Source organism: Blastomyces dermatitidis (assembly GCF_000003525.1).
Source record: "Blastomyces dermatitidis ER-3 genomic scaffold supercont1.3, whole genome shotgun sequence".
NCBI lineage: Eukaryota > Fungi > Ascomycota > Eurotiomycetes > Onygenales > Ajellomycetaceae > Blastomyces > Blastomyces dermatitidis.
The window spans coordinates 7,075,539-7,099,218 of record NW_025544776.1 but is presented as its reverse complement, the minus strand read 5'-3'; the positions used below and the strand labels follow the sequence as shown (position 1 = coordinate 7,099,218).

General features: G+C 45.9%; 10 protein-coding genes across 15 annotated transcripts; 6 read left to right on the top strand and 4 right to left on the bottom strand.

Annotated features, from left to right (window-relative positions):
• The first annotated feature begins 315 nt into the window (after window positions 1–315).
• Window positions 316–4,628, top strand: BDCG_03810 (CMGC/SRPK protein kinase). 4 transcript variants are annotated; one of them, XM_045419474.1, is made up of 8 exons: window positions 336–505; window positions 565–909; window positions 980–1,308; window positions 1,384–1,572; window positions 1,658–1,776; window positions 1,849–2,017; window positions 2,089–2,444; window positions 2,513–4,359. In XM_045419474.1, exons 2-7 carry the CDS (start codon window positions 659–661, stop codon window positions 2,292–2,294), a joined length of 1,263 nt encoding a protein of 420 aa, XP_045280625.1. In that variant the 5' UTR covers window positions 336–505; window positions 565–658; the 3' UTR covers window positions 2,295–2,444; window positions 2,513–4,359. The 4 variants fall into 4 exon arrangements, with proteins under 4 accessions (XP_045280624.1, XP_045275766.1, XP_045280626.1 ...); XM_045419473.1 differs by having other exon boundaries at window positions 316–909; window positions 2,089–2,449; window positions 2,513–4,397; XM_045419472.1 differs by having other exon boundaries at window positions 329–909; window positions 2,513–4,628.
• Window positions 2,391–4,357, bottom strand: BDCG_03809 (cholinesterase). Its single transcript, XM_045419471.1, has 2 exons — window positions 3,589–4,357; window positions 2,391–3,523 (listed from the first exon to the last, which is right to left on the bottom strand). The coding sequence occupies exons 1-2, from the start codon at window positions 4,200–4,202 to the stop codon at window positions 2,509–2,511; spliced, it is 1,629 nt and encodes a 542-aa protein (XP_045275765.1). The 5' UTR covers window positions 4,203–4,357; the 3' UTR covers window positions 2,391–2,508.
• Window positions 4,409–4,815, bottom strand: BDCG_03808 (uncharacterized protein; the record flags this gene model as incomplete). Its single annotated transcript, XM_045419470.1, has 2 exons — window positions 4,409–4,487; window positions 4,568–4,815. 2 exons carry the CDS (start codon window positions 4,813–4,815, stop codon window positions 4,409–4,411), a joined length of 327 nt encoding a protein of 108 aa, XP_045275764.1.
• A 537-nt stretch (window positions 4,816–5,352) lies between these two features.
• On the bottom strand, window positions 5,353–6,236 carry BDCG_03807 (orotate phosphoribosyltransferase; the record flags this gene model as incomplete). The annotated part of the gene is made up of 3 exons (XM_045419469.1): window positions 5,353–5,833; window positions 5,904–6,039; window positions 6,119–6,236. The coding sequence occupies 3 exons, from the start codon at window positions 6,234–6,236 to the stop codon at window positions 5,353–5,355; spliced, it is 735 nt and encodes a 244-aa protein (XP_045275763.1).
• A 188-nt stretch (window positions 6,237–6,424) lies between these two features.
• BDCG_03806 lies at window positions 6,425–8,876 on the top strand. 2 transcript variants are annotated; one of them, XM_045419468.1, is made up of 6 exons: window positions 6,425–6,865; window positions 6,929–7,299; window positions 7,375–7,417; window positions 7,491–7,556; window positions 7,728–8,091; window positions 8,161–8,876. In XM_045419468.1, the coding sequence occupies exons 3-6, from the start codon at window positions 7,381–7,383 to the stop codon at window positions 8,534–8,536; spliced, it is 843 nt and encodes a 280-aa protein (XP_045280623.1). In that variant the 5' UTR covers window positions 6,425–6,865; window positions 6,929–7,299; window positions 7,375–7,380; the 3' UTR covers window positions 8,537–8,876. The 2 variants fall into 2 exon arrangements, with proteins under 2 accessions (XP_045280623.1, XP_045280622.1); XM_045419467.1 differs by having other exon boundaries at window positions 6,428–6,865; window positions 6,923–6,940; window positions 7,018–7,417.
• Window positions 8,639–15,667, bottom strand: BDCG_03805. Of its 2 annotated transcripts, XM_045419466.1 has the most exons (12): window positions 15,117–15,667; window positions 14,947–15,051; window positions 12,303–14,894; window positions 12,234–12,248; window positions 12,021–12,179; window positions 11,915–11,965; window positions 10,597–11,860; window positions 9,935–10,539; window positions 9,540–9,878; window positions 9,272–9,487; window positions 9,107–9,209; window positions 8,639–9,041 (listed from the first exon to the last, which is right to left on the bottom strand). In XM_045419466.1, the coding sequence occupies exons 3-12, from the start codon at window positions 13,251–13,253 to the stop codon at window positions 8,746–8,748; spliced, it is 3,999 nt and encodes a 1,332-aa protein (XP_045280621.1). In that variant the 5' UTR covers window positions 13,254–14,894; window positions 14,947–15,051; window positions 15,117–15,667; the 3' UTR covers window positions 8,639–8,745. The 2 variants fall into 2 exon arrangements, with proteins under 2 accessions (XP_045280621.1, XP_045280620.1); XM_045419465.1 differs by having other exon boundaries at window positions 12,303–15,667.
• Window positions 13,786–15,347, top strand: BDCG_03804 (nitrilase/cyanide hydratase and apolipoprotein N-acyltransferase). Its single transcript, XM_045419464.1, has one exon. It carries the CDS (start codon window positions 14,047–14,049, stop codon window positions 15,037–15,039), a length of 993 nt encoding a protein of 330 aa, XP_045275762.1. The 5' UTR covers window positions 13,786–14,046; the 3' UTR covers window positions 15,040–15,347.
• BDCG_03803 (phosphomannomutase) lies at window positions 15,390–17,290 on the top strand. The gene is made up of 5 exons (XM_045419463.1): window positions 15,390–15,686; window positions 15,814–15,876; window positions 15,994–16,310; window positions 16,437–16,511; window positions 16,620–17,290. Exons 1-5 carry the CDS (start codon window positions 15,585–15,587, stop codon window positions 16,867–16,869), a joined length of 807 nt encoding a protein of 268 aa, XP_045275761.1. The 5' UTR covers window positions 15,390–15,584; the 3' UTR covers window positions 16,870–17,290.
• Window positions 17,291–17,641: 351 nt separating this feature from the next.
• BDCG_03802 (uncharacterized protein) lies at window positions 17,642–19,277 on the top strand. The gene is made up of 3 exons (XM_045419462.1): window positions 17,642–18,409; window positions 18,526–18,859; window positions 18,949–19,277. The coding sequence occupies exons 1-3, from the start codon at window positions 17,878–17,880 to the stop codon at window positions 19,004–19,006; spliced, it is 924 nt and encodes a 307-aa protein (XP_045275760.1). The 5' UTR covers window positions 17,642–17,877; the 3' UTR covers window positions 19,007–19,277.
• A 1,709-nt stretch (window positions 19,278–20,986) lies between these two features.
• Window positions 20,987–23,678, top strand: BDCG_03801 (peptide-N4-(N-acetyl-beta-glucosaminyl)asparagine amidase A). The gene is made up of 2 exons (XM_045419461.1): window positions 20,987–21,465; window positions 21,559–23,678. Exons 1-2 carry the CDS (start codon window positions 21,150–21,152, stop codon window positions 23,151–23,153), a joined length of 1,911 nt encoding a protein of 636 aa, XP_045275759.1. The 5' UTR covers window positions 20,987–21,149; the 3' UTR covers window positions 23,154–23,678.
• Window positions 23,679–23,680: the final 2 nt, after the last annotated feature.

The following is a 23,680-nucleotide window of genomic DNA, read 5'->3' as shown; positions in this document are numbered from 1 at the left end:
GAATAATAAAGAGTTTATGTTCCATTCCTTTCTAATCCAGAATCCTAAGTTAGACCCGCACGGTTGTTACATGTACATACATACACGTCGTTCTCGAAACGATTATCCGTCCGGCTATTTGGATGCGGCAACTTCGGCAATGGTGTAGGACTGCCGATTGTTTATTTTCATGTTTTAAAATAATAAATAATTTGTAACCATACCAGCAGACGAAACTGATTTCATAGATTTTATCGTCTTTGTACGGCAAGATCGTCGTTACTATTACTATTATTATTATTATTATTATTATTATTATTATTATTATTATTATCGTGGCAACTAACCACGACTGGTTGTGCTTTAGCTGGTGCTGTGCTCTTCGGCAAACTGACTGCAATGTTCGCTGGGAATTTCCACGTCCAAATCAAATATATGTAACAATCCATAATGGTCAAGGATTCACATTGAAATTATCTTGTTGAAAGCTAAGATCCGCTGAGGTTCAATGACATGGTTTGACCAGGTTGGTTAGTTCCCGATATCCCGGATCTGGTAACTAATTAGCCGATGAAATATCTCCAGAGCGGCATCGTTCAACTAATGTTAAACCACTTTATGCCCCAGAGGCCATAACTCCCCATACCCAACATCTGACTGAACGGCGCTACTGGAGACCATGAATCAAATGAAAACGCTAAGCCTAAGGTTTCGATTCCATTTAACGAGGCCATTTCATTATTCTGGTTCTCCGCGAACTTCATCAACCTTCGCGCGCCCTCGTCTCGCTGGAGAAGAGCCGGACTTCTACGGAGAGGGTGGTTTCCACCGTGTTGCGCTTGGTGACACTTTTGATGCTGGCAGATACCATATCCTGAGGAAGCTCGGCTATGGACAGTATTCCACCGTCTGGCTTGCCAGAGATTCTAAGTAAGCAGTGCACTTTTGTACAGTACATGTACTTTTTGCGTGGCGCGACGAAAGCTCATATATCCCGCAGGCATCAGAGATATGTAGCGCTTAAAATACTCAGAGCGGACTGTTACGGTGGTCCTGAGCGAGGGATCCTCTCCAAGATCACAGATATCTCTGCGAGAAGCAAACATGAAGGCCGACATCACATATTACCCTTTCTGCATCAATTCAAACATATCGGCCCAAATGGGGTACATGTTTGCTTCGTCCTTGAAGTTCTAGGACACCATTTGTATTTTCAATGCTCAAAATATAAAGACGGACGACTCCCAGTTCGAGCTATAAAAAGAATTGCCCGTCAACTTCTCCTTGGGCTTGACTTTCTGCATACAGAGTGCGGTGTTATCCATACCGGTATGGCACAATATATATCACCTTAGGCTGTCTTGCATACCAGCAAAGACTAATATCGCTCGACCTTGTGAATAGATATGCACCCGAAGAATATACTTTTAGAACTGGAAGATCCACACACAGCCATTTCACGACATCTATCGGAGGTCCCTCCACGGACAGATACCCAGTCTGGTGAGGTATTACCACTTCGGGAAGTTATGAAAATTCCTCCGATTTCTGAAATCAAGGAACCTTACATTAGGATAATTGACTTCGGCGTAGGTAAGGAAATTTGATGCATTTTCCTTCCGCCTTCGTTGATCTTTCGTTGTACAAATGCGTGCGATTAGGCTGACTTTTTATATAGCTACCTACAGACACAAACATCACTCACAAAAAATTCAACCGCCAGCTTTAAGAGCACCTGAGGTGACAATAGGTGCTCCCTGGGACACAGGAGTAGACATATGGAGTCTTGGATGTCTTGTTAGTAAATATCTCTTTTATATATAAACCGTTATGCGAATTTAACATGACAGTCGGCGCGCTTGCAAATAGGTCGTAGAGTTTATGCAGGGAATAGTTCTCTTCTCTGGACAAGAATCAAAGCATGGAGATTGGACAGCCGATGATGACCGGCTGGCAAAGACCATTGAGGTCCTTGGTCCATTCCCACTCGAGCTTCTCAAGAAAGGAAATAATTCAGGAGAATTCTTTCATGAAAATGGTGCGGATACATACGTAGTTCTAAGTGTACTATGATGCCAAATGTATGTGCTGATGTGGCAGTTGCTATAGGAGATCTTCGAAGAATTGCAAATTTGGTCCCTACGACGCTTGAAAGTATTATCAATGGTTCGGCCTCGCCCTTCTTGAAACCAAACGACATGCCCGATGCGCAGGTGCCAGTCTTTATCGATTTTCTTAAGGGGATGTTAACAATTAATCCCGATCACCGACGGGCAGCAGCTGATTTATTGCAGCATGAATGGTTGAACCTGTGATCCTCCTACAGGAATGAGAACATGTCGCCTTCACGGGGATTCTCCTCTCGTTTCTCAGATTACCGCACGGTGGAATTATAATTGACAATGTTATATGGGGGATATCCAGCAGGAATTTCGAAAGAGAGCTGGCAGAAACTATAAAACTATGTAAAGTACATTTCATAACTATGCCTAATTGACACGATATTAATCACACTGCTAACTAGCGGCATTAGTTATACAACACGTCCCACACGTCGCATCTCCCATCCACATTTTTGGAATCTATAGTTGCAAACACCTTTCTCCCTTCATCGCCTATTCCAGCTCTGGCACCACCGCCGATCACCCCGAGTCGTGGAGCTTTCTTCCATCCCGGGCCCTTGTTTGGATGCTTAGCAAAATTCGCCCATGCTTTCTGCATCACCTTACCAACCTTTACCTGGAACTTTGTAGCCCCCTTTCGCGGATATGTTCCAAAAATGTACTTAATCTCTAATCCGTGGTACGCTCCGCTTCCATCAAATAGTTCCGTGTTCGGGAAACTCGCGTTGAAATAATACCGCCACACATCAATACCGACCGTTGCGCTATCCTGTGTGACTAGCCTTGCTAGACACTGGAAAGAAAATTCAGTAAGGATGGCTGCGAGACGTTCGGGTTCGTTGCCGATTCCTGGAGCACCGATAGGGTATGTGTCTAGTATCCTTTGAATGATTTCGCCCGGAACATCCGGCAAAGACGCACGGAGGAATGCTTCAGTGTCATTCATGCCAACCGTGATTGGACGATTTTCGTCAGCGTTACTTCCCATTAACACTGGTACGCGCGCAATAAGTGATTTCTCATCAGTCGAATCGAGACGATCTTGGCGTGGTGTATCTGCCCAGGTGACGCCGCCGTCTGCCATCGGACCGAATGCTAGCTGTTGTCGTTCGATGATTGCTTTCAGCTCCAGTGCAGGAATAGCACGAACGCATTCGAGGCCATTTGTGGAAGGGCAGTTAGTCGCCTCCAAAAGCTTGCCCCATGAAGCAACGGGATCAGCAGCGAGCATTCTTACTGTGGACTGGCCAGATTGCATAATGGCGGCGCGGAAGGGAATAGGGTTCGGCGGAGCGGTGATAAGGCCATCGACACTTCCTCCGCCTGCACTTTCTCCGAAAATCGTTATTTTCTCTGCATCACCGCCGAAAGCTGCGATATTACGTCGAACCCAATCCAAAGCGAGCCGTTGGTCCAGCAATCTGCCCGAATTATATAGTTAGACCTCGACCCTATCTTTTAAGTTCTTAACGAAGACGAAACTTACCCCAGGTTCTTCTCCGCCGCTGGTAGCTCAGGCGACCCGGGGAACCCAAACAGGTTTGTCCGGTAGTTGAAAGTCACCAAGACAACATTTTGATTAACAGCAAAGCTGGAGCCATCATAAAGAGGTAGAGAACCGGAACCAAAAACGTAAGAACCTCCATATATCCAGACGAGGACAGCCCTAGGGCCCTTGGGTGGAGACGCCGGGGCGAAGACATTCAGATTTAGACAGTCCTCGCTCTCTCCGGCTGGAGGCGGAGGCGTGTTGTACCATTCGATTGACTGATTGCGTTGTTCTTCCGGGTAATTAAACTGCTGGATGCAAGAGGGCTTGTATCTGGAGGCGTCATAAACTCTCTGCCATGGCCGGACTGGTTCGGGGGCCTTAAAACGAACAGGAGGTTCAGCGAAGGGAATACCAAGGAATTTATTGACGGGGCGAGTAGAGGACGGAAGCCAGGTGGCAGTCCCCGCAACGGTCCCTGAGTCTATAGTCGCCGTAGGTCGACATTTTGGTTTGCGACATGGAGTTGAGTTGGCAGTGGCGGCACAGAGAGCTATGGTCAACGTTAGGACGGAAAAATACATGGCGGGCGTTTTGGATTTGGTGAACATAGGTATAAACTGGACATTTGAGAGGGAGGCCCGCCTTTCTCAACATATGTATCGCGGGCTCTTTATATATAGGTGAACGAAACCATCCCGAGTCTGCAACGTGTTTGTTAGCTTTTGCCCTAAAACACTTAGAACATCTCCCAGTCTCTCTCTCTCTCTCTCTCTCAATTTTTTTTTTTTCCGGTGCGTTTTTTTCAGCCCATGGTCTATACGCGTATCCGGACCACAGGAGGCGGACCTATGAGATATTCGGCGCTTGCTGGGGGCGCATGCGGATCCTTCCCCCTTCAATGATTCAGCTGTGCGATGTTTCAAGCAGAATGCGAAATTCCCGCTGATAGCTTAGCAACCTCAACTCAACTTACCATATGAAATCTTGTATTCTAAGGTCTAGTGGATATATTTCAATACCATGATCCTTTTCCCTCCCTGTCGTAAATAGTGGGCAAAGATGAAGCTTGCGACCAACAACGAAGAAACCACTTCGTCGCTGAACCTTTTCTGGCTCCAGGTGACGTGACAGCTCAGGATAGTTCTGGGGCTGTTGTATTGCATCGCTAGCCCATGTTCCAAGGGCCATTTTCTCCACAGCGCCATGAGATGCGCTGGGCATTTAGGATCGCAAGACACAGCCGATTGTGCAAGTCTCAATCTACCAGCCGGAAATGGATACGCCCCAAAAGCCTTCTGATAGCATTGCAACCTAAAGACAGCAAATCATCCTCTTGGGACTTTTGTGAACACTTAGGGAGCTCTAGCGACATCAAAGTGGTGAATGCTACATGCTCGCGCGGTTGTCGCCATAAGGCTAGCACATCCCAGAGATAATAAAAATGTGGAGCATGGCTTTAGTGACAGAGGGCACATAGTCATGGTTGGAATTCCAGAAGATATTCTTCCATGTGTTTCCTCATTCCTAGGTTTCGAATGCTATTTCATTACTACCTAGGGATGTGCTGCACCGCATCGATATCTACACACGATGTCATCCGGATGCTGCATGCTGTAGAGCAAATTAGCATTGATGGTAGCCAGGACCATGGGCAGGACTTTTGTGCCTGACGAGGTATAGCCCCTAACAACAGGAAATAGACGATATCAGCACTATAATAGTTACCAGTTAATTTACCGAACTGGTAGATATAGCCCATTAGTCACTAGCCCGGTAGCGGCTTCTGTATTCCTCCAACTTATCCATATCGTCCTTGTTCCCTTGGGATCCCACTAATGTAATAAGGTCTTGCAGCGTGACAATACTCGCAGTCGGGACACCAAATTCTTGTCTAATCTGACCCATAGCGCTCATCCTAGGCTCGTAATCGTCTTCAGCGTCTTTGGGCCCGGGCATTTTCTCCTGTCGATCGAGCGCAACTACGAAACCCACTACTTTCCCTCCTTCCTTATCTACTAGCTTTAACGTCTCGCGCATCGCAGTACCGGCAGTGATCACATCGTCTATGACAAGGATGTTTTTCCCCTTTAACGGGGACCCCACGATGTTTCCACCTTCGCCATGGTCCTTTGCTTCTTTCCGATTGTAGCTATATGAGACAGATGACCAGGTTTCGGGGTCCATGCGGTGGAGTTCAAGCAGCGTTGCGCACGCGAGGGGGATTCCTTTGTAAGCCGGACTTGAGAATTCTCCAATTAGTAAACTCCATGATTTCTGCGATCAGGATCGGAATCATGCGCAAGTCTTACCCGAAGATTACATCAGGTTTTGGAATAGATGGGTTGGAGGCGAGGTAGGAAATGATGGTGTTGGCGTAGGCAGTCGAGATGGCGGAAAGGAGCGACGAGGTATGGAACAGGCCCGCATTGAAGAAGTAAGGCGATTCTACGTGTCATATATCAGCAAATTGGGAGTTCAGGTGTATCAACCGTGTTGCGCGATTGCGCGCAAAGAAGATACAGACTTCGTCCAGATTTCAGTGTGAAAACCCCGAATTTCAGAACATTGGCGGACAGACAGGACTCTAGGAAAGCCGTTTTATAGGCGGGAAGAGGTGAGCTTGTGGGCTGCGCTGAAGACATTGTCGCTATTCTACTTGGGATCCTCTGGTTAACAAAGATCAAGGAGAGAAGGGTCCTTGATGTTTTAAGATTGACACGAGGGCGGCTGCGAAGATGAGGAAATATTTATCAGATTGCTAGTTATCGGTGACATAAGCAGATCTGATAACATAACTGACTCTAATTCATCCAAGCCCGATTTCAAACCAGAACAATCATCTTCAAAAACATTCCCGCATACGCGTATAGGTTATTGACAGCTCCGATACCCTTGGAACGAACAGGCTAAAGGAAGGGAGGTGGATTGATATTGTTGGAGAGCCAGAATTACGCCTTGACCAAGCGCGTGAGGAATTGGAAAGAGAGCGTCCGGAACCAAATTTAGTTTCACGATGTGTCAGAGTGCTCATTGACTAGTTATAGATCCCAAGAGCATGATATCCTAGGGATAGGCAGGCATCCTAGGTTGACTGGATTTGTGGTTTTCAGTCTGGCTTGAGTGAGCATAGGCACTCTCGACTCGCATGTTAAGAAATGCTGAATGCGTAGTAATATCCGTCGCGTATTGGAGCGTCAAATTGTTCGTCAATCACACGCTTAAAATTTACTAAAGAATGCCTAAAGATGAAGGGTTGAGAGAAAAACCTCTAGTAAGCGTTCAGTTCTATGAATACCTCAAAAAATTATTGCTAAGTTCATCGATAAAGCAATAGCTTCCGCAACCGGTAGTTAACCCTATACCTTTCCCAAAAGTTTTTCTGTCCGCAATGGTGCCTGGGCTTAACTAAATCGACCGCCCTAGGCAGTCACTTATGGTTAAAGCTTTTAGCTAAGAACTTGGGACCACCGCATACAACCTGAAATTCAATGATCTGCTAAATTTTTCGCGCCGGACCCCCCCTCGCTAGCTGCATCCGAGTCGAGTTCGAATACCAATCTGTCAGTTCCTGATTGGCCAATTGTCAGAATCTGTAACGGCGCAGGGGTGGGAAATGCGTTGTCCAGTCAAGTCAGGCAGCCAAATGAGGAAAAGAAATATAGGACAAAATTTCTCACCTCGTGCTGGCAGCGGGTGAGGCTGTCAGTTCGTCCTCTGTGGAAGCCCTCTCCTTCCTCATACTCACGATACCAGCGTTCTCATTGTATTTTCGTGATCTAGGTCAAAATGTCGAGTCTGAAATTTGCAAGGGGATTGATGCGATGTAGGTATTTCCTGTCCAGGCACTTGCGCATTTCCGAGTCTAACTTGAATGTTTGTTAACTATCTAACACCAGTTCTCCCTCTCATTGGGTATCACCATGTTTTGATGTTTCTTTTACTTATTCCTATTCTATTTCTATGTACGACGTCCCGCCGCATCTCATATTTCCTTGTCTTCTTCTTCTTTCTCCTTTTTTTTTTTTTTTTTTTTTTTTTTTTTTTTTTTTTTTCCCTCCCTCTGCATATTTTAAATCCTATATATATATATGTGTGTGTGTAGAGAAAGAGAGATATTGAATCATTTTTCCCAGCGGTTCTCGTTGCCGGCTGCTCGAACTCTACTCTCGCAAACGTTTATTTGATATCGCTATCATACGCGGCGAATATCACCTCTTCGCCTCTACAAAATGACCATCCAATGAAGCTTAATCCAGATATGCCAGGGGTATTCGCAAATTTGACCACTGGAGTGCGAAACAATGCAACTTCTTTTGAAATAAGGACAGGATATCTAGGCCATTGCATGAAACAAAACTCAGGCCTCTGGATCTGTGCTCGAGACATAGAACCTCTTGCAAATGTCATCAGGGACCAAAAAGCATCGAACATTGACCCGTTGAATCTGGTTTACATGTCCAAGACGTTCAAAGATCAGGTGATATTCAGTGGATTAATGTACGAGTCACTTCATCCCTTTTGATTACTACTGTCTTTAGAGTGACAAGCACTGATTTTTCAATATAGCTTTGCATCCATTCCATGTCTATTCATCTGTTTTCTGCTTCTCTCCAGTTTCCCAAACTGGCACGCGGATGTCAATTCAGAGGAGAGCGATGTTGAGATTAAGCCATTTCCCTCAAGGGTGGTGTCTCGTGTTGCGACTGGATTTGTGGCACTCGCTTCGCTGTTAACCTTTGTATCCGTATTTTGGCAACATATATCGAGTTCGGCGAGCGTTACGATGCATGAGGAGCTCTATTATGGGGTCGTCAATTCGAGCACCGGAGTTGTTGCTATGGTATTTGGATGGGGAGGGGTTCTTACTTCGTTTCTTGTTGTGATTGGGTTGATTCTCATGATTTTGAGTATATCGATTTTACAAAAACTTAGCGATGACTGATTTGATTTTATCGCTCATTTATGCTGCTTCTTTTCGCTCCTACAAACTTGGAATTATACAGGCCTTTTAGGAAAGTGTGTTGGAGCTAAGGGAGGCCATCTACTTTGGGAAATGTTAGGCCATGTTGAGTCTATAAGAATGTGATCGGAAGTTACGCATGGAATTCTTCTGCTCTATTCACTTTGATCTGGATTGTTCTAGCACTAATATTAAGAATAATCGGAATTGGAATCGCTCACGAATGATGTGATGGAGAATAAGGTTCGGTATATCCAGCGAACTGCAAGACCCAGTATAGTCAATATAACAAGAAATGTCGTCACAGCTGCCTTCATTCCTGACGCTAGATTTCTGGTCCAAATGACTGAAAGCAGTATTACCAGTAGCACAGCGATAGAAACTCCTGCCGCCGTTGGTCGGCCATGGTTCTTCAAAAATTTTGCAATCCGATCCTGGTTTAATGCGATCAGAATAAAAGGAATGGATATTGCCCCGGAGATGCTAACTGTTAGGTATGTTAGATACGTAAAGATTGAGAGGCAGTAAAGGAATTCAGGATATGTTGCGTACACATGTATCTCAAAACGTAATCCATCGGGAGCTTGTCTCCGTTATTCCAAGGAAAAGCATCGATATTAATGGCGAAAAATGCAGCCATAAACGACAGCGGAAGCTAAACTCATCTCGATTAATTTTCTGAATGCATTCAAGGGCGGGAAAGGAAGGAGTTCTCACAAATATAATAGTGACCACGGTGAAAACTAGCACCGTTCTACCTTGTCGTATGGATTCATCTGCCTGCTTGCGGGAGAGGTCAGCATTCTCCAAGCCCCGTTCGGTAAGTTCTTTAGTTGCTTCTGCTTGCATCGACGCATTCTCGGCCTGTTTACGGGCGGACAATGCTTCAGAGACATTGTTTTGTTTCTGCTTCAGATCGAGAAGGTTATAGAGCTGCACAATCATTAACACCCGAAATCTCTTGGTTAAAATCTTATGCACTCACGGCTTTGTAAGTCTGATTCGCGAGCCTTTGCATTTTTTCAACCCGATATATATGGTTCTCAAGTACTGGAAATCGTACTGGTGAGGAATTTTCGTCGTTTACACTCCCATTCTTAATTCTCTTGCGCTCCGCCAGAAATTTGGAAAACTCTTCCAAAGGCATCGTTTGATCACTCAAAATCATGTGCAAAATTCCAAGTTCGTCGATAATATCTTTGATCTCGACTAGCAGCTGTGTTTCAGCGCTAATGCTGAAGACCTCTGAGCTGGCTACCGCACCCTTGCTTGATTGATCAAGTCTACATGCGAATTCCTCAAAACATTGCGTTTCTTGGTCAATCTGTTGATTTCCATCAGTCTGGTTTTGTACTTTCTCAGAAGGGATGAGGCACTCACCACAGCACCAAGAGATCGTTCGAAGAAGTCAAAAAATTGATACTCATCCGGGACGCTGTATTGATCAAATAATCCTATACAAAAGCTGGCAATGAGCTGCGCCAGATCCTGAGCTGACGTGAGAGGATCCCGCGTCTTCAATCCAATGTGGCTAAGTATCATTTGATGAACGTTCAAGGGGTCACGTTTGAGTAATGCTAAACGCCTTTTCTCAATGGAGGCCTGGCCACTGCTACTACTACGCTCATCCGTATATCGATAATGCCGTTCCTGGAGAACTACGGACGTCCTCCATCGTTGTGTTTTAGCATAAACGTCCCTTCTGTTAAACCCCGATTTCGGTTTTTTCCCTGTTACCCAACCAAGCATAAACCCTGATTCACTCATACTTTTATCCCTCATCTTGCCGTGACTAGCGTAGTCGTGTCCATGTCCACGCCCATGAAATTCCGAACGATTAGTTCTAGTTTCTGTATCCGGAAACTGCGGAAGGTCGATAATTATGGGATTAGGTGGGGAGGCTGTTTCGAAATCAGCTTCGGCTGCGGGCGGAGGTTGGCCAGACCAGACATCCCACCGCCGGGGAAAGCAGCTAATAATGGTATCTAAAGTTATGTTAGCCCTCTGAGCAATATATAAATGAAGGTGAAGGTGATAATTACCATCGTTCAGTATCCAAAGCCACAACTGATCTACCATAAAGATCTTAGGCTCTGCGGAATTATCCCGTATGTATCGATAGACCACCTGGCCATCGTCTCTTGCGGTAGTATTGGTGAGATGGGTATAAAAATATTGATCGAGAGTTCTTCTTAGATGAAGGGGTGAGTCTGCGGGGTTCAATGGCGACAAGTACCCTTTCACGAGATGTTCGTCGAAAGGTATCCTAGGCTTTGTGCGTCCGGCACTATTTTTCTCAGTGGTTGCATCCGTTTGTTGACCGACATTTTCGGGAATATTAGGAAAAGTTCCGCGACGTTTGATATCGGGACCAGTCTTGGGTCGGACATCATTTTCTTCTGTTTTATGACCATCAGTACCGGGACGAGTGCTACTACGTTTTGCAGCAGAATCCTCCCCAGCGGGGCCATCCAAAGTCGCATGCGCTCCTCCTGACTGGTCAACAGGAGTCGACACATCCGGAGATTCGCCAACAGGGGAATTCACAGTTTTAGCTACACGAGTTTGTGTATGCGTTCTTGATATACTGATGCTTGGAGATGGTGGATTTTCCGTGGTCAAAAGGCCTGCAGTATTCCCCTCTGCGATATCAACGTTTAGTTGTGTCGGATCTTCCGCACGGGGTGAATTTTGCGTGTCACCGATTGTTTGATTGGTTGGCGGTATTTGTAAAATGCTTGTCTGATCCTCTTCTATTTTATCCGCGGATATCGAACCCCTGGGTTGTTTACTTCCGCCCAGCACACCACTCCCATCGGAATTGAAATTTCGAGTCACATCTTTCTTTCCAGTACTTGTGGGCACTGTGTCAGCTGCGTCATTTTCGGCGGCTCGACCGTCGTCCTGGACACTAGGTGTACTTTTGCCTTTTTCTACGTCGTCCTGTTGACCCGATGATTTTCGGAATGTCTTAACAACGTGATCTGACGTTTGGCGCACTTTACTACCGAGAGTACGGATAGCTGACATTAAATCTCTGGCCCCATGAAAAATGTTCAGAGATTGAGATGGCTCCTCGGTATCTTCTGTACTGGCGCGATATGAGCTCCTAACAGCTGTTCGTACTACTGGTGGCGGGCGTGACACTCTTGATTGTGTTTTTTTTCTAGCTGGACGCAATGGCGGTGCTTTTGAGGGCGGGCGTTGCTCGCTTCGCATAGCTTTTTCCTTCTCATCTTTCTCATGCTTTAAAAACTCAACCATTCGCTTATAGCCAGCATGTGTTTCAAAGTGGAGAAACGGAATCTGCAAGGCAATTAGTGCATGGGGTGAGAAATCCTAGCAAGTCTTCTGGCTTACGAATAGCATGAGTTGATCTGTTGTGTCGTTTCCTAGGTGCAAGCCAGGGGACTATCATTCACATGTTAGCGACAGGGATAAAGATTTGGAGGTAGAAATGTTATACATTGATGGTTCGGCACAAGGGCCTCATATACGAGGAAAGAGAAGCGGAAGCTCGAAATTGTTGACCAACACCATTAGTTAAGGCAAGTTTTGACTTTGACTCTTCGCTCAGTATTACCGCGCCAGAGTCCCGTTCGCCAAAATGACGGCTAACCAGAATCTGCTCCTTATCAGTTTTGGTGCTTCAATTTCAGACAAAGATGGACACCCGTACCTCAACCCATTCCATCTACAAAATAGTTAGCATGTAATATACTACGCTTGTTCAAGATAGAGCGCTTACATTGTTTGCGGGTAAGTGATACCACCGAAAACTCGGCTGTTTGTCGATCTTTTTTCCTTTTGCAAAATTCATAATTGCCGCTGGCCCTTTCCCGTAGAGTATATCATAAACCGACACTGTTTTCTCGATTCTCTGCTCGGTTCCCTCAACAAAAAAGTCAATGATGGTACCTTCAAATCCCTGGCAGGCTTTCAATTTGTCGGTTTCGTCAGCGGGAAGAACTGGAACCGTATAATGAATCTCCGGTTTAGCCTTGCGTCTTTCGACGGATGGACCTTGCAATACCCTATCCGATCGAAGCAATTCACGCATGAGATCACTGGTTGCTAAATTGTCCACCGTTTTACCATTGTCATCGCGTAAATATTTATTGGCGCCATTCTCCAGCAGGAATTCAGTAATGTCCACGTTGTCGTGTATAACGGCACTGAATAATGGAGTGTGCCCATCTGGAGTTAACGCGTCGATATCCGCCTCATTTTCTAGAAGGGCCTCAGCAACATCGGCGTGTCCGTTTAATAGGGCCTGGTGAAATGCCGTATATCCAGTTTCGTCATTGTGCGATTCGACATCGGCATTAAAGCGCAATAAAAGATTCACAAACGTTATATTTCCTAGCTCCGCCGCGATGTATAATGGCTTGCTGCCGCTGTGACTGGCAGCTTCGGTGTTAGAACCAGCCTTGAGCAGAAGCTCTGCCAGTGACACACGATCGTTTATCACCGCCAGGTGAAGGGCTGTTTGTCCGTCGCGGTCTACAGCTCTCAAATTAACGCCTTTGTCAAGGAGGAGCCGCAACTCGTCTCCATTCCCTTCGCCCACTACCTCAAGAACTCGCAGACTCTCAGAATCGAACTCATTTTCGAGATCATCTTCACTGTGAGGTTCGTCAGTCGGTCCCAGGTCAACACTTTCCTGATAACTATCAAAACGATCGGGTTCGCTCTCCATATTGGAAGTTAATTCTTCCAGTTAATTTCGTTATCCCTGGACGAGGGAGTATTCTTAGAGTTCCCTTTCGGTTCTCGAGCGGAGCTTCGTTTTTTTGCATCGAGCAACATGAGCTAGAGGGAATCAGGCTAAACAGCCCACCAGCGTGCGAACCAACCTCTGCAGCTTGCTGCAAGTAGCCGAGACTGCACATCATAATTGGTCATACTTGGGTTCTCAATTTTGGGGGTCGGAAAATTCTATCTCTCGCCGGTGCAGCTGGCGGGCAGCGCGCCATACTGTTGCTGCTTCAGCGGAGATGCCAACGTTCCCCAAGAGTCATTCTACCCTGTGTGAGCTTGAGCTCCAACGGCACTCCCGGCCCTAACTCGCTTTTGAAGTTAGAGACTCTTGGAAAGCAACCACCAATCAGCCTTCGCACCATTCCAATCCGCGTTAGGCGGTATTGAGCTTTAGAGCTAAGGTAGTTATTTTCGGTTTGTGTTGTGTTGGCTTTCTCCAATTAGTCCCATTCGACAAATTGTCCGCCCTTCGACATTTCTCCTTCCTCAGGCAAATGATACCCCGCATCCCACTGCTCTCCAGGGTGGGAGAAGGGGAAAATATTTGTGCAGTGATCAAAATGGGCATTCATTTTAAGTCATGACATTTTTTGAGTGAGTCTTTTTTGAATAAGAAAGTACCCCAAGAGGCAGACAGGCGGCCGTGCGTGTACTCTCTACTACTCTTTACGGGCAATTAACAAGAGACCCCCCTTTCTGAGCTTGCGAAATCTGAGCCTTAGAAGCTTCAAATGGCCCCTGATCTGAAAAAGACTATCAAAATCGCCGCTGTCCAGGCGGCACCGGTATTTCTTAACCGTGCTGGAACCACTGAGAAAGTGTGTCGCCTCATCCGCGAAGCTGGCGAGAAGGGGGCAGATGTTATTGGATTTCCTGAAGGCTTCATCCCCTGCTTCCCATCATGGGTTGAGATTCTTCCCCTGGTCTCTGAGCCAGCCCTCTCTTTGTACCGCGAATTCTTCCACGAAGCCGTCGAGGTTCCCGGGCCAGAAGTAAGCGCAATCCAAGAAGCATGTCGAGATGCCAATATATATGCCGTCGTGGGCATCAACGAGAGACGTGCAGGCAGCACTGGTACACTCTTCAACACGCAATTGATGTTCGGGCGCGATGGCGAGCTGCTGCACAAACATCAAAAATACGTGCCAACCATCGGAGAGCGGCTGATCCACGCTCCTGGAGCTACCGGAAGTAAAGCTTCCGTACAGACCGATTTTGGCTGTCTGAGCACTCTCATTTGCGGTGAGAACGGGAATCCCCTGGCGATCTACTCCCTCTCCCTCGACTATCCGATCGTGCATGTGGCCTCATGGCCAGCCCACTTCGGCCCAAGCATTGCCCCGGATGATATGCAGAGGAACATCTTGACGTATAGTGGAGGACTGGCAGCCTCACTCTCTTGTTTCGTCATCAACTCCGTCGCAGTAGTTTCCAACGAGGCCATTGACGCGTATGGCGGCGACGAGGCAGGGCGTAAATTCCTGCACAAACATCAGGAGAAGACTGACCGCGCCACAATCCTTGGACCCAACGGCTCCATAGTTGCAGGGCCATTTGAAGAGGCCCAAGAAGGAATTCTCTACGCAGATGTCAGTGCAAATGATTTGGTGATTCCGAAATACGTTACAGACTATGCTGGACACTATAATCGCCCGGAGCTCTTTGCCCACCATTTCGCGAAGTATTTTGAGAACGGACAAGGCAATGAGGCAACTCAGTCTTGACTTTTATGTTTTCTGTATATTTCAGCGTTATATTCGCATGATCTTGCGCTCTAGATCTTATGGTATAATAGACATACATAGTTCAAGGGGGTTTCCATTCGTGGAGCTGCTGGACATAATATGGATTTAACCATATGTAAATGTGTATTGATTAGGAAGGCATTCTCTTAATATATGGAACAAAAGGGACTTCCATATTGTAGTTATATGATTATATCATTGGAAAGTGTTTGGTACTTACTGCTCAGGATAAAAAAGCATTCATAGGCACAAACCTAGAGGCTGTTATTTAAACAACCAGAGGCCCAGACAAACGTTTTGCCCCACCAAAGCAGACCCCGCAGTAACTAGTTGTTAGTTACTTGTTCACCGACAACAGTACAGTACAGCGAACACACTCAACATCCAGCACAACCCTCTTGACTCTGCCATCACTACGGCTTTTTTCCCCCAATAGTCTGTCTACCTTTAAACCTCGTACCAGGCGGCCATTCGAATCACATATTTCAGCGCGAAAATAGCAAAAGGAGGAGAATATAAGCACAATGACCGAAGCAGCAGCCGTCTACCCTCCCCTTGAGGCCAGGCCGCTCAAGAACACCATTTGCCTCTTCGATGTTGATAAGACATTGACTCCAGCGAGAGGGGTGAGTACGATTGCTTTTATATGTTTTCCCTCAATTCTGTTCCTCATGTTACGTTCCCATGTCCTGGGAAAGTTTGGTGACATTCCAGGCACTGACAACATTTTGCGCTCCGCTCGCTCTTATCCAGACCGTTTCACCTGAAATGCTGCAGTTGCTCTCGCAATTAAGACATAAATGCGCCATTGGATTTGTAAGTTACGCCCTTCTCCGGCACATACAACTATACCAGAGACATAAAAACCCGGAAATCATTTGCTTTCCCATGTACTCGAACCCTACTTCCTAACCACTTGGTACAACTCCCTAGGTGGGCGGATCCAACCTACCCAAGCAACAAGAACAACTAGGCAGTGCCACAGTCGATGTTACCTCCCTCTTCGACTTCTGCTTTGCAGAAAATGGGCTCACGGCCTATCGCCTAGGCAAACCCTTGGACTCCAACAGCTTCATCAAGTGGCTGGGCGAGGAAAAGTATCAGAACCTCGTAGACTATTGCCTGCGATACATCGCCAGCGTGAAGCTCCCGAGGAAGCGGGGAACGTTTGTGGAATACAGAAATGGAATGGTCAATATTAGTCCTGTGGGAAGAAGTGCGAGCGCGGAGGAAAGAGATGAATTCGAGGAGTACGTGTTTCCCTTCTTGGTTGCCAGTCAGCAGGGGGGGAGGACGAACTCAAGTCTCCCAGTCCAACATCTCCCCGTGGAGAAATACTTTTTGCTTGTTATTTTCATGCTAATCTACCTGAACAGATATGACAAAGTACACAACATCCGGAAAACCCTCGTGGAGGGTCTGAGAAAGGAATTTGCCGATTACGGCCTTACGTAGGTTCTCTCCGCTCCCAACCCACTAATCTCGCTCCATCTACCCTCCACCCGTCACCTCCAACCCAACCCTCTAATTTCATTCTTTTAACATCTACCACCATTTAGCTTCTCCATTGGCGGCCAAATATCCTTTGATGTCTTCCCCACCGGCTGGGATAAGACATACTGTCTACAACACGTTGAGGCGGAGAAAAATATAAGCGGCGTCGAGTACACCACCATCCACTTCTTCGGCGATAAGTGCTTCGAGGGAGGAAATGATTATGAAATTTACGTAGACCCTCGGACCATTGGGCATGAAGTCACGGGCCCGGATGACACAATGAAGCAGCTGAGAGAGCTCTTCAACCTATAAGGGGAATCAAGGACTCGTGGGTTGGAAGTGTTTGTTGGGTAAGTATTGAAGGGGGTAACTATATATGCAAGATATCAACATAGAGACACAGATTCCCTGCAGCAAGCTACATGTGCATTATGACGATTCAGCGAGAACGTTAGACCGATTTCCTTCATATCTCATGGCACTTCCAGGTCTTATGTGATTGGGAGCAAGCTTTTGGAGCATTTTCGATATGGGGACACTTAACGCTCCTCATTTCAATATTCCCAAGTACACGAGAAATAGCCATGTGTAGAGGGGGACATATCCATCGTGTTGTTTATACGTAGCGTAGTAATATTTATCATAAACAAAGCTGTATTCAAAATACGGAAATATTACTCGGCACTGAGATAGTAAGATAGTAATAAACACCTTTTATTTTAATTGTAGCAAAAGAGTTGCACTATAAAAACCAGAACTTCTTCATTGCGTTTGAAGTGATTCTCGGGATTGACATCACATCGGCAGCACAGTTGATCGTGGGTTCAAGTTTGGACTTTGGGTTCATTTAACTCCCATCTATAAAGCTGTAACTACACGTTAATAACCCGATCTTACCACGCCCAACACTCGGTTTGGCATGGACAGGATGAGAGTTAGCGGTCACCTTAGGATTAGGGTTAGTCAAGGGGCAAGCGTTTATAACTTTGGAATTGACATAAAAGTGCGAAAATGCATTATCGAGTAAAGTCTTAACTACGGAGTAGGTTGAACGGAAGTGGCTTAAGTTAACTATCATGTGCCCATTCTGGCTGGTGCCGATGGTTTTTCCGGCCGAGAATTCAACACACGTATCGGCGCTGCTCGGCGGAAACATCGCATGTCATCATCATCATCATCATCATCATCCTCCCCTCCCCCACTCAGAAGAGATTCACAATTCAGGCTGCTTACACGCTTTGGGTTTCCTTCACCATGAACACGGCTGCAAGCCGAAGCCATAACTGATATACTCTTTTCAACCTCTTCTGTCCGTAGGCCATGGCAAACTCAAAGCAGGTCATCAAACTCCCTCGATTCCTCCTCCAACCCCTAGCATGGAATTCATCCTCCTCCACCATCATAAATCCACAATTAGTGACAATTGGATCGTCTCCGGGCTTATCTTTACACCTTTATGCCGCGAAACCACAGCCACAATCAGTTCCCAGCCGATCGCTACACACCTTGCCAGCACCTCCGCGACAACCCCCGTCCCTATCACTCACCTCTCGCCCCTATCTTACGTCCATAACCAAAACACCCCCGTCCTCGACAAACTCCCACAATGATACCCACGCCGCTCCAATAAGACATAATGGCGTGTACGTGGCGGTATTCAAACCTGCCCGCCGCGCATTCCGTACCACGCCGGCCAACCGACGGGACCACCACTTCGACACTTTAAAGATTGTCCAACGACTCAAAGGTGAAGGATTCAGCGAAGAGCAGGCGGTGGCATTAATGCGGGTGCTGAACGATGTAATTGAAGAGTCAATTCAAAATTTGACCCGAACTATGGTTCTAAGAGAGGGTGCGGCTCCGACTCACTCCCTAAACCCCCATCTACCTTGTCATTTTCGTACTGGTTTGCCCGGATGCTCTCTCCCAGGACCTTTAATTCTAACTCCAATGCGCATCGTAATACAGACTCCGAACGGTCCACTTATACCCAAAAAGTCGACTTCGCCAAACTCCGGTCAGAACTCCTAAACTCCGACTCCACCGAAACACAGCTAACCCGCGCATCCCACGACCGCATTGCGGGTGATATCCAGAAGCTAAACTCGCGCCTCCGCGATGAAATAGGCCGCACACAGGCGTCCGTAAGACTAGATTTGAACCTGGAAAAGGGCCGGATCCGTGAAGAGGCCAATGGGCAGGAGATGAGAATCAAGGAGACGGAAACGAGAATCGAGCAGGAAGTTGCTGGCCTTCGGGAGAGGGTGGAGGCGGTTAAGTTTTCGACCCTTCAATGGCTGATGTATGACTCCTTCGCGCATCTGTTATTACATATCTTATTTAAACCATCGCGATTTTTGCTGACTGGGAATTATTCTTTTGTTCCTACAGGGGTGTCTGTACAGGTACGGCTGCACTGATTCTTGGTGCTTGGCGCCTGTTGATGTGAAGTAACCCTGGAGGCATTTCGGGTCGAATACTCGACACTACCATAATGTTATTCCCTTTCGTGAAAGGGTATCGGGGAATTTCTAAAGCCCGGGTTGCTTGAGCGAAATTCAGCATTGATATTATTTCTCACTGAGCTCATAGAACATCTCCTATTACACCAAAGCATAGATCAAAACACACTCTTGACAACCGATATTTCCTTTGTTCATTCGAAAAATGTATATACTATGACTCCTCCAAAAAAAATAAAAATAAAAATAAAAATAAAATAAAAAATAAAATAAAAATAAAAATAAAAAAATAAAAAAATAAAAAAATAAAAAAATAAAAAAATAAACTACAATTCAACGACTGATCAAATGATAATAAAACCATTCTTGCTGTACCAAGTGTCCTCTATATCTACTTTTAGATAAATGGGAGATAATCTAATTTCTATCATATGACGCATACCTAAGAAATCACAGCTCATGCCTCATTCCCGTCTAATCATCCCAAGACCCAACTAATCTCCCGTCCTTCTTATTCAAAAGCGGCGCCCCCGAGTGGCCCCAATACGTCCACGCATCAAGCTTCAACGTACCGATTTCCGAGTTATCGCACGGATCTTCGCCGGGGATCATGCCCCTACTGCGTAAAGGCGCCGTGAGATATCTCTACAAGGCCGTAATCGGTTTTCCGGTCTGCTGTTGTACCCCAGATCCTCGCTGCCCGGTTGGCCGATGCAAATAATCGGCGTATTCAATGAGGCCTACAGATGAAAACGAACAGCCGTGATTACGATTATCATTCCGCTTATATGGTCATCATTAGTTAATAATTGCACTAAGCGCCATCTGATTCAACAGCGATGATCTTTAAAAGCACCAGGTCGCGCTTCATGTCCCAAACACGACATTCGGCCTGCACGGCTCGTTCCGTCATAGAAGAGCAGCCAGCGCGTTTTAGGCGAGGTGCGATATTCCTCCTCCGTGTCGCCGAAGCAATGAGCGCAGGTTATCACCCAGCCAGCCGGATGTAAATATGCAGACTGCAGTTCCGGCCTCGTGCTGGGCGAAGATTAGGCTAGCTTCAAGGGCGTTTCGGAGGCCGTGGGCCTTATACTAAGGCGTGGTTTGATTGGGATGTCCTAGGAGAGGCGGAGTTGCTTTTTACGGAGGAGAGTGAGTTCTGCTGGTGAGAGGTTGGAGAGGTTTGAACCCCGGGGGATGATAGTTATTGCATATTTTCTATTATTATTAACTTAAGTGCTGGTGCAGGTGCGGGTGCTTGTGCTGGTCGGGCTGGGGAAGCCTTGCGAGAGGATGACCGTGTATTACAGAGAGTTTTCTAACATAAATATGCATTTATTTATCCATTGTCATGACTCTAGTGGTTTGAAATACTGCCAACATTCATTCAATATTAAATGGTTTTGTTTTGCCAGCAACTCTCCTGAGGGCGGAAAATCGGTAGGTAGTAGAAATATCACATGATCTGTTGTTCAGCAATAAATAACTTATGAGGATAATTATTATATAAAAGAGAATATAATCTGATAAAAGAGGTATATAAAAGCAGTTGATACTATGTGATCTGTTTATAATGAGTGTCGTTGTCAAATCACATAATAGTGAGTGAAAGTGATCAACCAGCCTGCACAGAGGCACTTCAACATAAATTTTTTTTCTTATTCTGAGCTGGAATTTCTTATTTGTGTATTAAAAATTATCAAATGTATATTAGCTGAGAAGTTTATAAGAGAATTTCTGAGAACTAAAGTTCTCAGATAGATGTCATAAGTCTTTGAGTGCATACATCTATAATAGAGAAGAAGAATAATAATAATAATCCTTCTTATCTGGATAGAAAAGAATAAACAAACTTTTTTACCTCACTCTTGTGACATGAGCTGTTCAATGTCAAAGGCGTAGAGAAGTTGATTATCTTCTGATATGAATGCCATGCCACTAAATAAGTTATATCTTTGAATTGCTGTTGTGAAGCCTATTTATTTAGCTCATTTTACAAGGACAAGCTAAATAAATCCTCTCTTGCAACTCTCATTTTTAAACATCGCCCAATTTTGAGGCTGACACTCCAGCTCCATGATATAAACAAAGCAAGATTCAGCCCATTGCAATATATCCTATTGCTTCGTGATGGATGAGAATTCACTCCTTACCCCAGATGAGATGCAGGCCCTAAGTCGGGGGAGTAGTAGACTCAGGCCTACAACTTTCATTCTATGCATCTTTACAGTTCTTCTTGCAACTCTGTACGGATGCGCAGCTTCTCCTGGTTCAGTATTACCAGGCCAAAAGGTTCTTCAGTCAGATAGCACGCAGCTCCGAGTATTCCAGGTATACAAGGCGGTTGCCAGTGAACCGCCGCACCAAGTTCCAGGAGGCGGATGCAACACGGAACTTCTATTGATGAGACATGAGTTTGGTTTTAGCTATGGCCATCCGTTTGTGGGTAAGTTCGGATTTTTTTTTTGGGATTAATCAATTGTTACTTATATCGCATTACTGAACATCGATTCACATATATATATATATAAAAAAAAAGGAAACTATGTCCCTCCTCAATGTGATTTCGACACTGTAATCATGACCATGACTGTTACATCAAAGGGCCGCCAGTTCGACAGACTCGCGCTTATGTTTCTCGGAGATATCGAAGTATTCCGAACATCGACTGCAGAGCCCACACCTAATGGTATTATTTGGACCTATGTCAAAGACATGTCACTCTACAAAGCGCTCTGGACGGAGCCTCAAAAGCTAATTTTTGATCTTGGGAACCTAATCGACGACACATACACCGGCCTATTCGATGTGACGTTAACAGCAGTGTTTTCTTTGCGGCTTCATGATATTCGAACGGCAGATATTATTCTCCCTATCTCCGCACGGCGGTCAGCAGAGGATTCTCCAAGTGCCTTCAATATTCCGGAAGATAACGCAACTGTGACACATGTCGTACCCAACGATGCTTCACGGGCGGTCGTGTCCATATCTGCCTGTGGTCAGTCTACGGAGGAATTTTGGTATAGCAATGTTCTATCATCAGACATATATACGTTTAACGAAACAACAGGACCACTCTACGGTCACTCCCCTTTTCGGGAGGTACAGCTTTTCATAGATGGCCAAATGGCTGGAGTTGTATGGCCCTTTCCAATCATTTTCACTGGGGGGATTGCTCCTGGTTTTTGGAGACCAATAGTTGGGATTGATGCTTTTGATCTCCGCGAGGCAGAAATAGATATTACCCCATTCTTGCCGCTGTTGACTGATGGCCAAGCTCATTCCTTTGGGATAAACGTTGTTGGTCTTGGAGATATTAAAGATGGAGTTGCAGAGAACTCAGAAACGGTGGGATCTTACTGGGCCGTAACAGGGAAGATTTTCATTTATCTTGGTGGGGAGGTGACGGTTAATGATTCCGCAATAAAGGGGGGCAGCGATTCCGGGCCGGTTACTTTGACGAAGTTTGCGTCGAATATTACACATGAATGGCAGCAGAATCCAGCCACGGGCATGAATGAATCTCTGTCGTATACGGTTCAAATTTATAGGTCACTAAGCGTCACATCTCCCTCTTCGCGTTGGACTCAAAGCCTCACTTTTTCCAACTCCGCGTCCCTTTCCGATCAAGGTCGGGCGCAATTGACTAAACAGGTGACAAATGCTGCGTCAGAGTCTCTTGATTTTATGAGTGAAAAGGATATCATTGTTAGCAAAACAGCCAGTTCCTATCCACTCGAGGTCCACTCAGTGTATCGTTCCGGCGTTAGCGGTCTAGAAATCAACGCCTCGATGTCTCGCGGTTTGCAGTTCTACTACCAAAGTGATTTCAGTTATTATTCCCCTTATACCCTCACAACGGGGCCATCCCAATTCGATGCGACGCAGTTTGGCAAAGCCACGTATCAGTCCATGTCCGGCAGTTCACGGTCCACAGGCGATACCACAGAGGTGTTCAAAGAGAGTTCAGCGGGGGTCACTTACGACGTAAGAGTCAGGGCGGTTAATGGAACTGTTCTCCAAGGATATGACCAGTCTCCAGGATTGCACCAGTCACCAGATCAAGATGGACCCCTGGGCAGAGAGAGTATCAAAGCAATGTTAGGCAGAGGCCCAGGGAGGAAGAGGCCCTGAGCATTCCTCTAAGGACTGGGAGGAGCCGCTGGTTATTATTGGTTTTGTTGGTTGTTCAGACATGACCTGACTGCCTGAAAATCAAGATATTATTCATCCATAGCTCAAATTCATTCCTCTCATGCTTTTCTAGGCCGAGGTCTGGCTTGAAAAATGTCCGCCAAGCATGATTCCGGATACTATTGGTTACGCCCGGTCGTAAGTAACTAAAGTTCGATGCTATCTCGCGATCTGGAATAGCATCGACCACCACGAAAATGACCCAAAGTGCGGCGAAGAGCAAATAACGGACATGACCCAAGCTCCCCAGTATGACTCTTACTCGCAATGATGGGGGTACGTGGATATATTAATTACAACGGAAACAAGATAGTTAGTTAAGTATTGAAATCTCGAGTGCTGCGATGGGTTTTTGAAAACGTGGCGAGGGGTAACACGAGTTCGATGGGGAGGACTCCGAGTAAAAAGATACAAAATCTATTTTAAAAGTCTCAGCCAATGACAAACAGACTATATCTACAGATTAG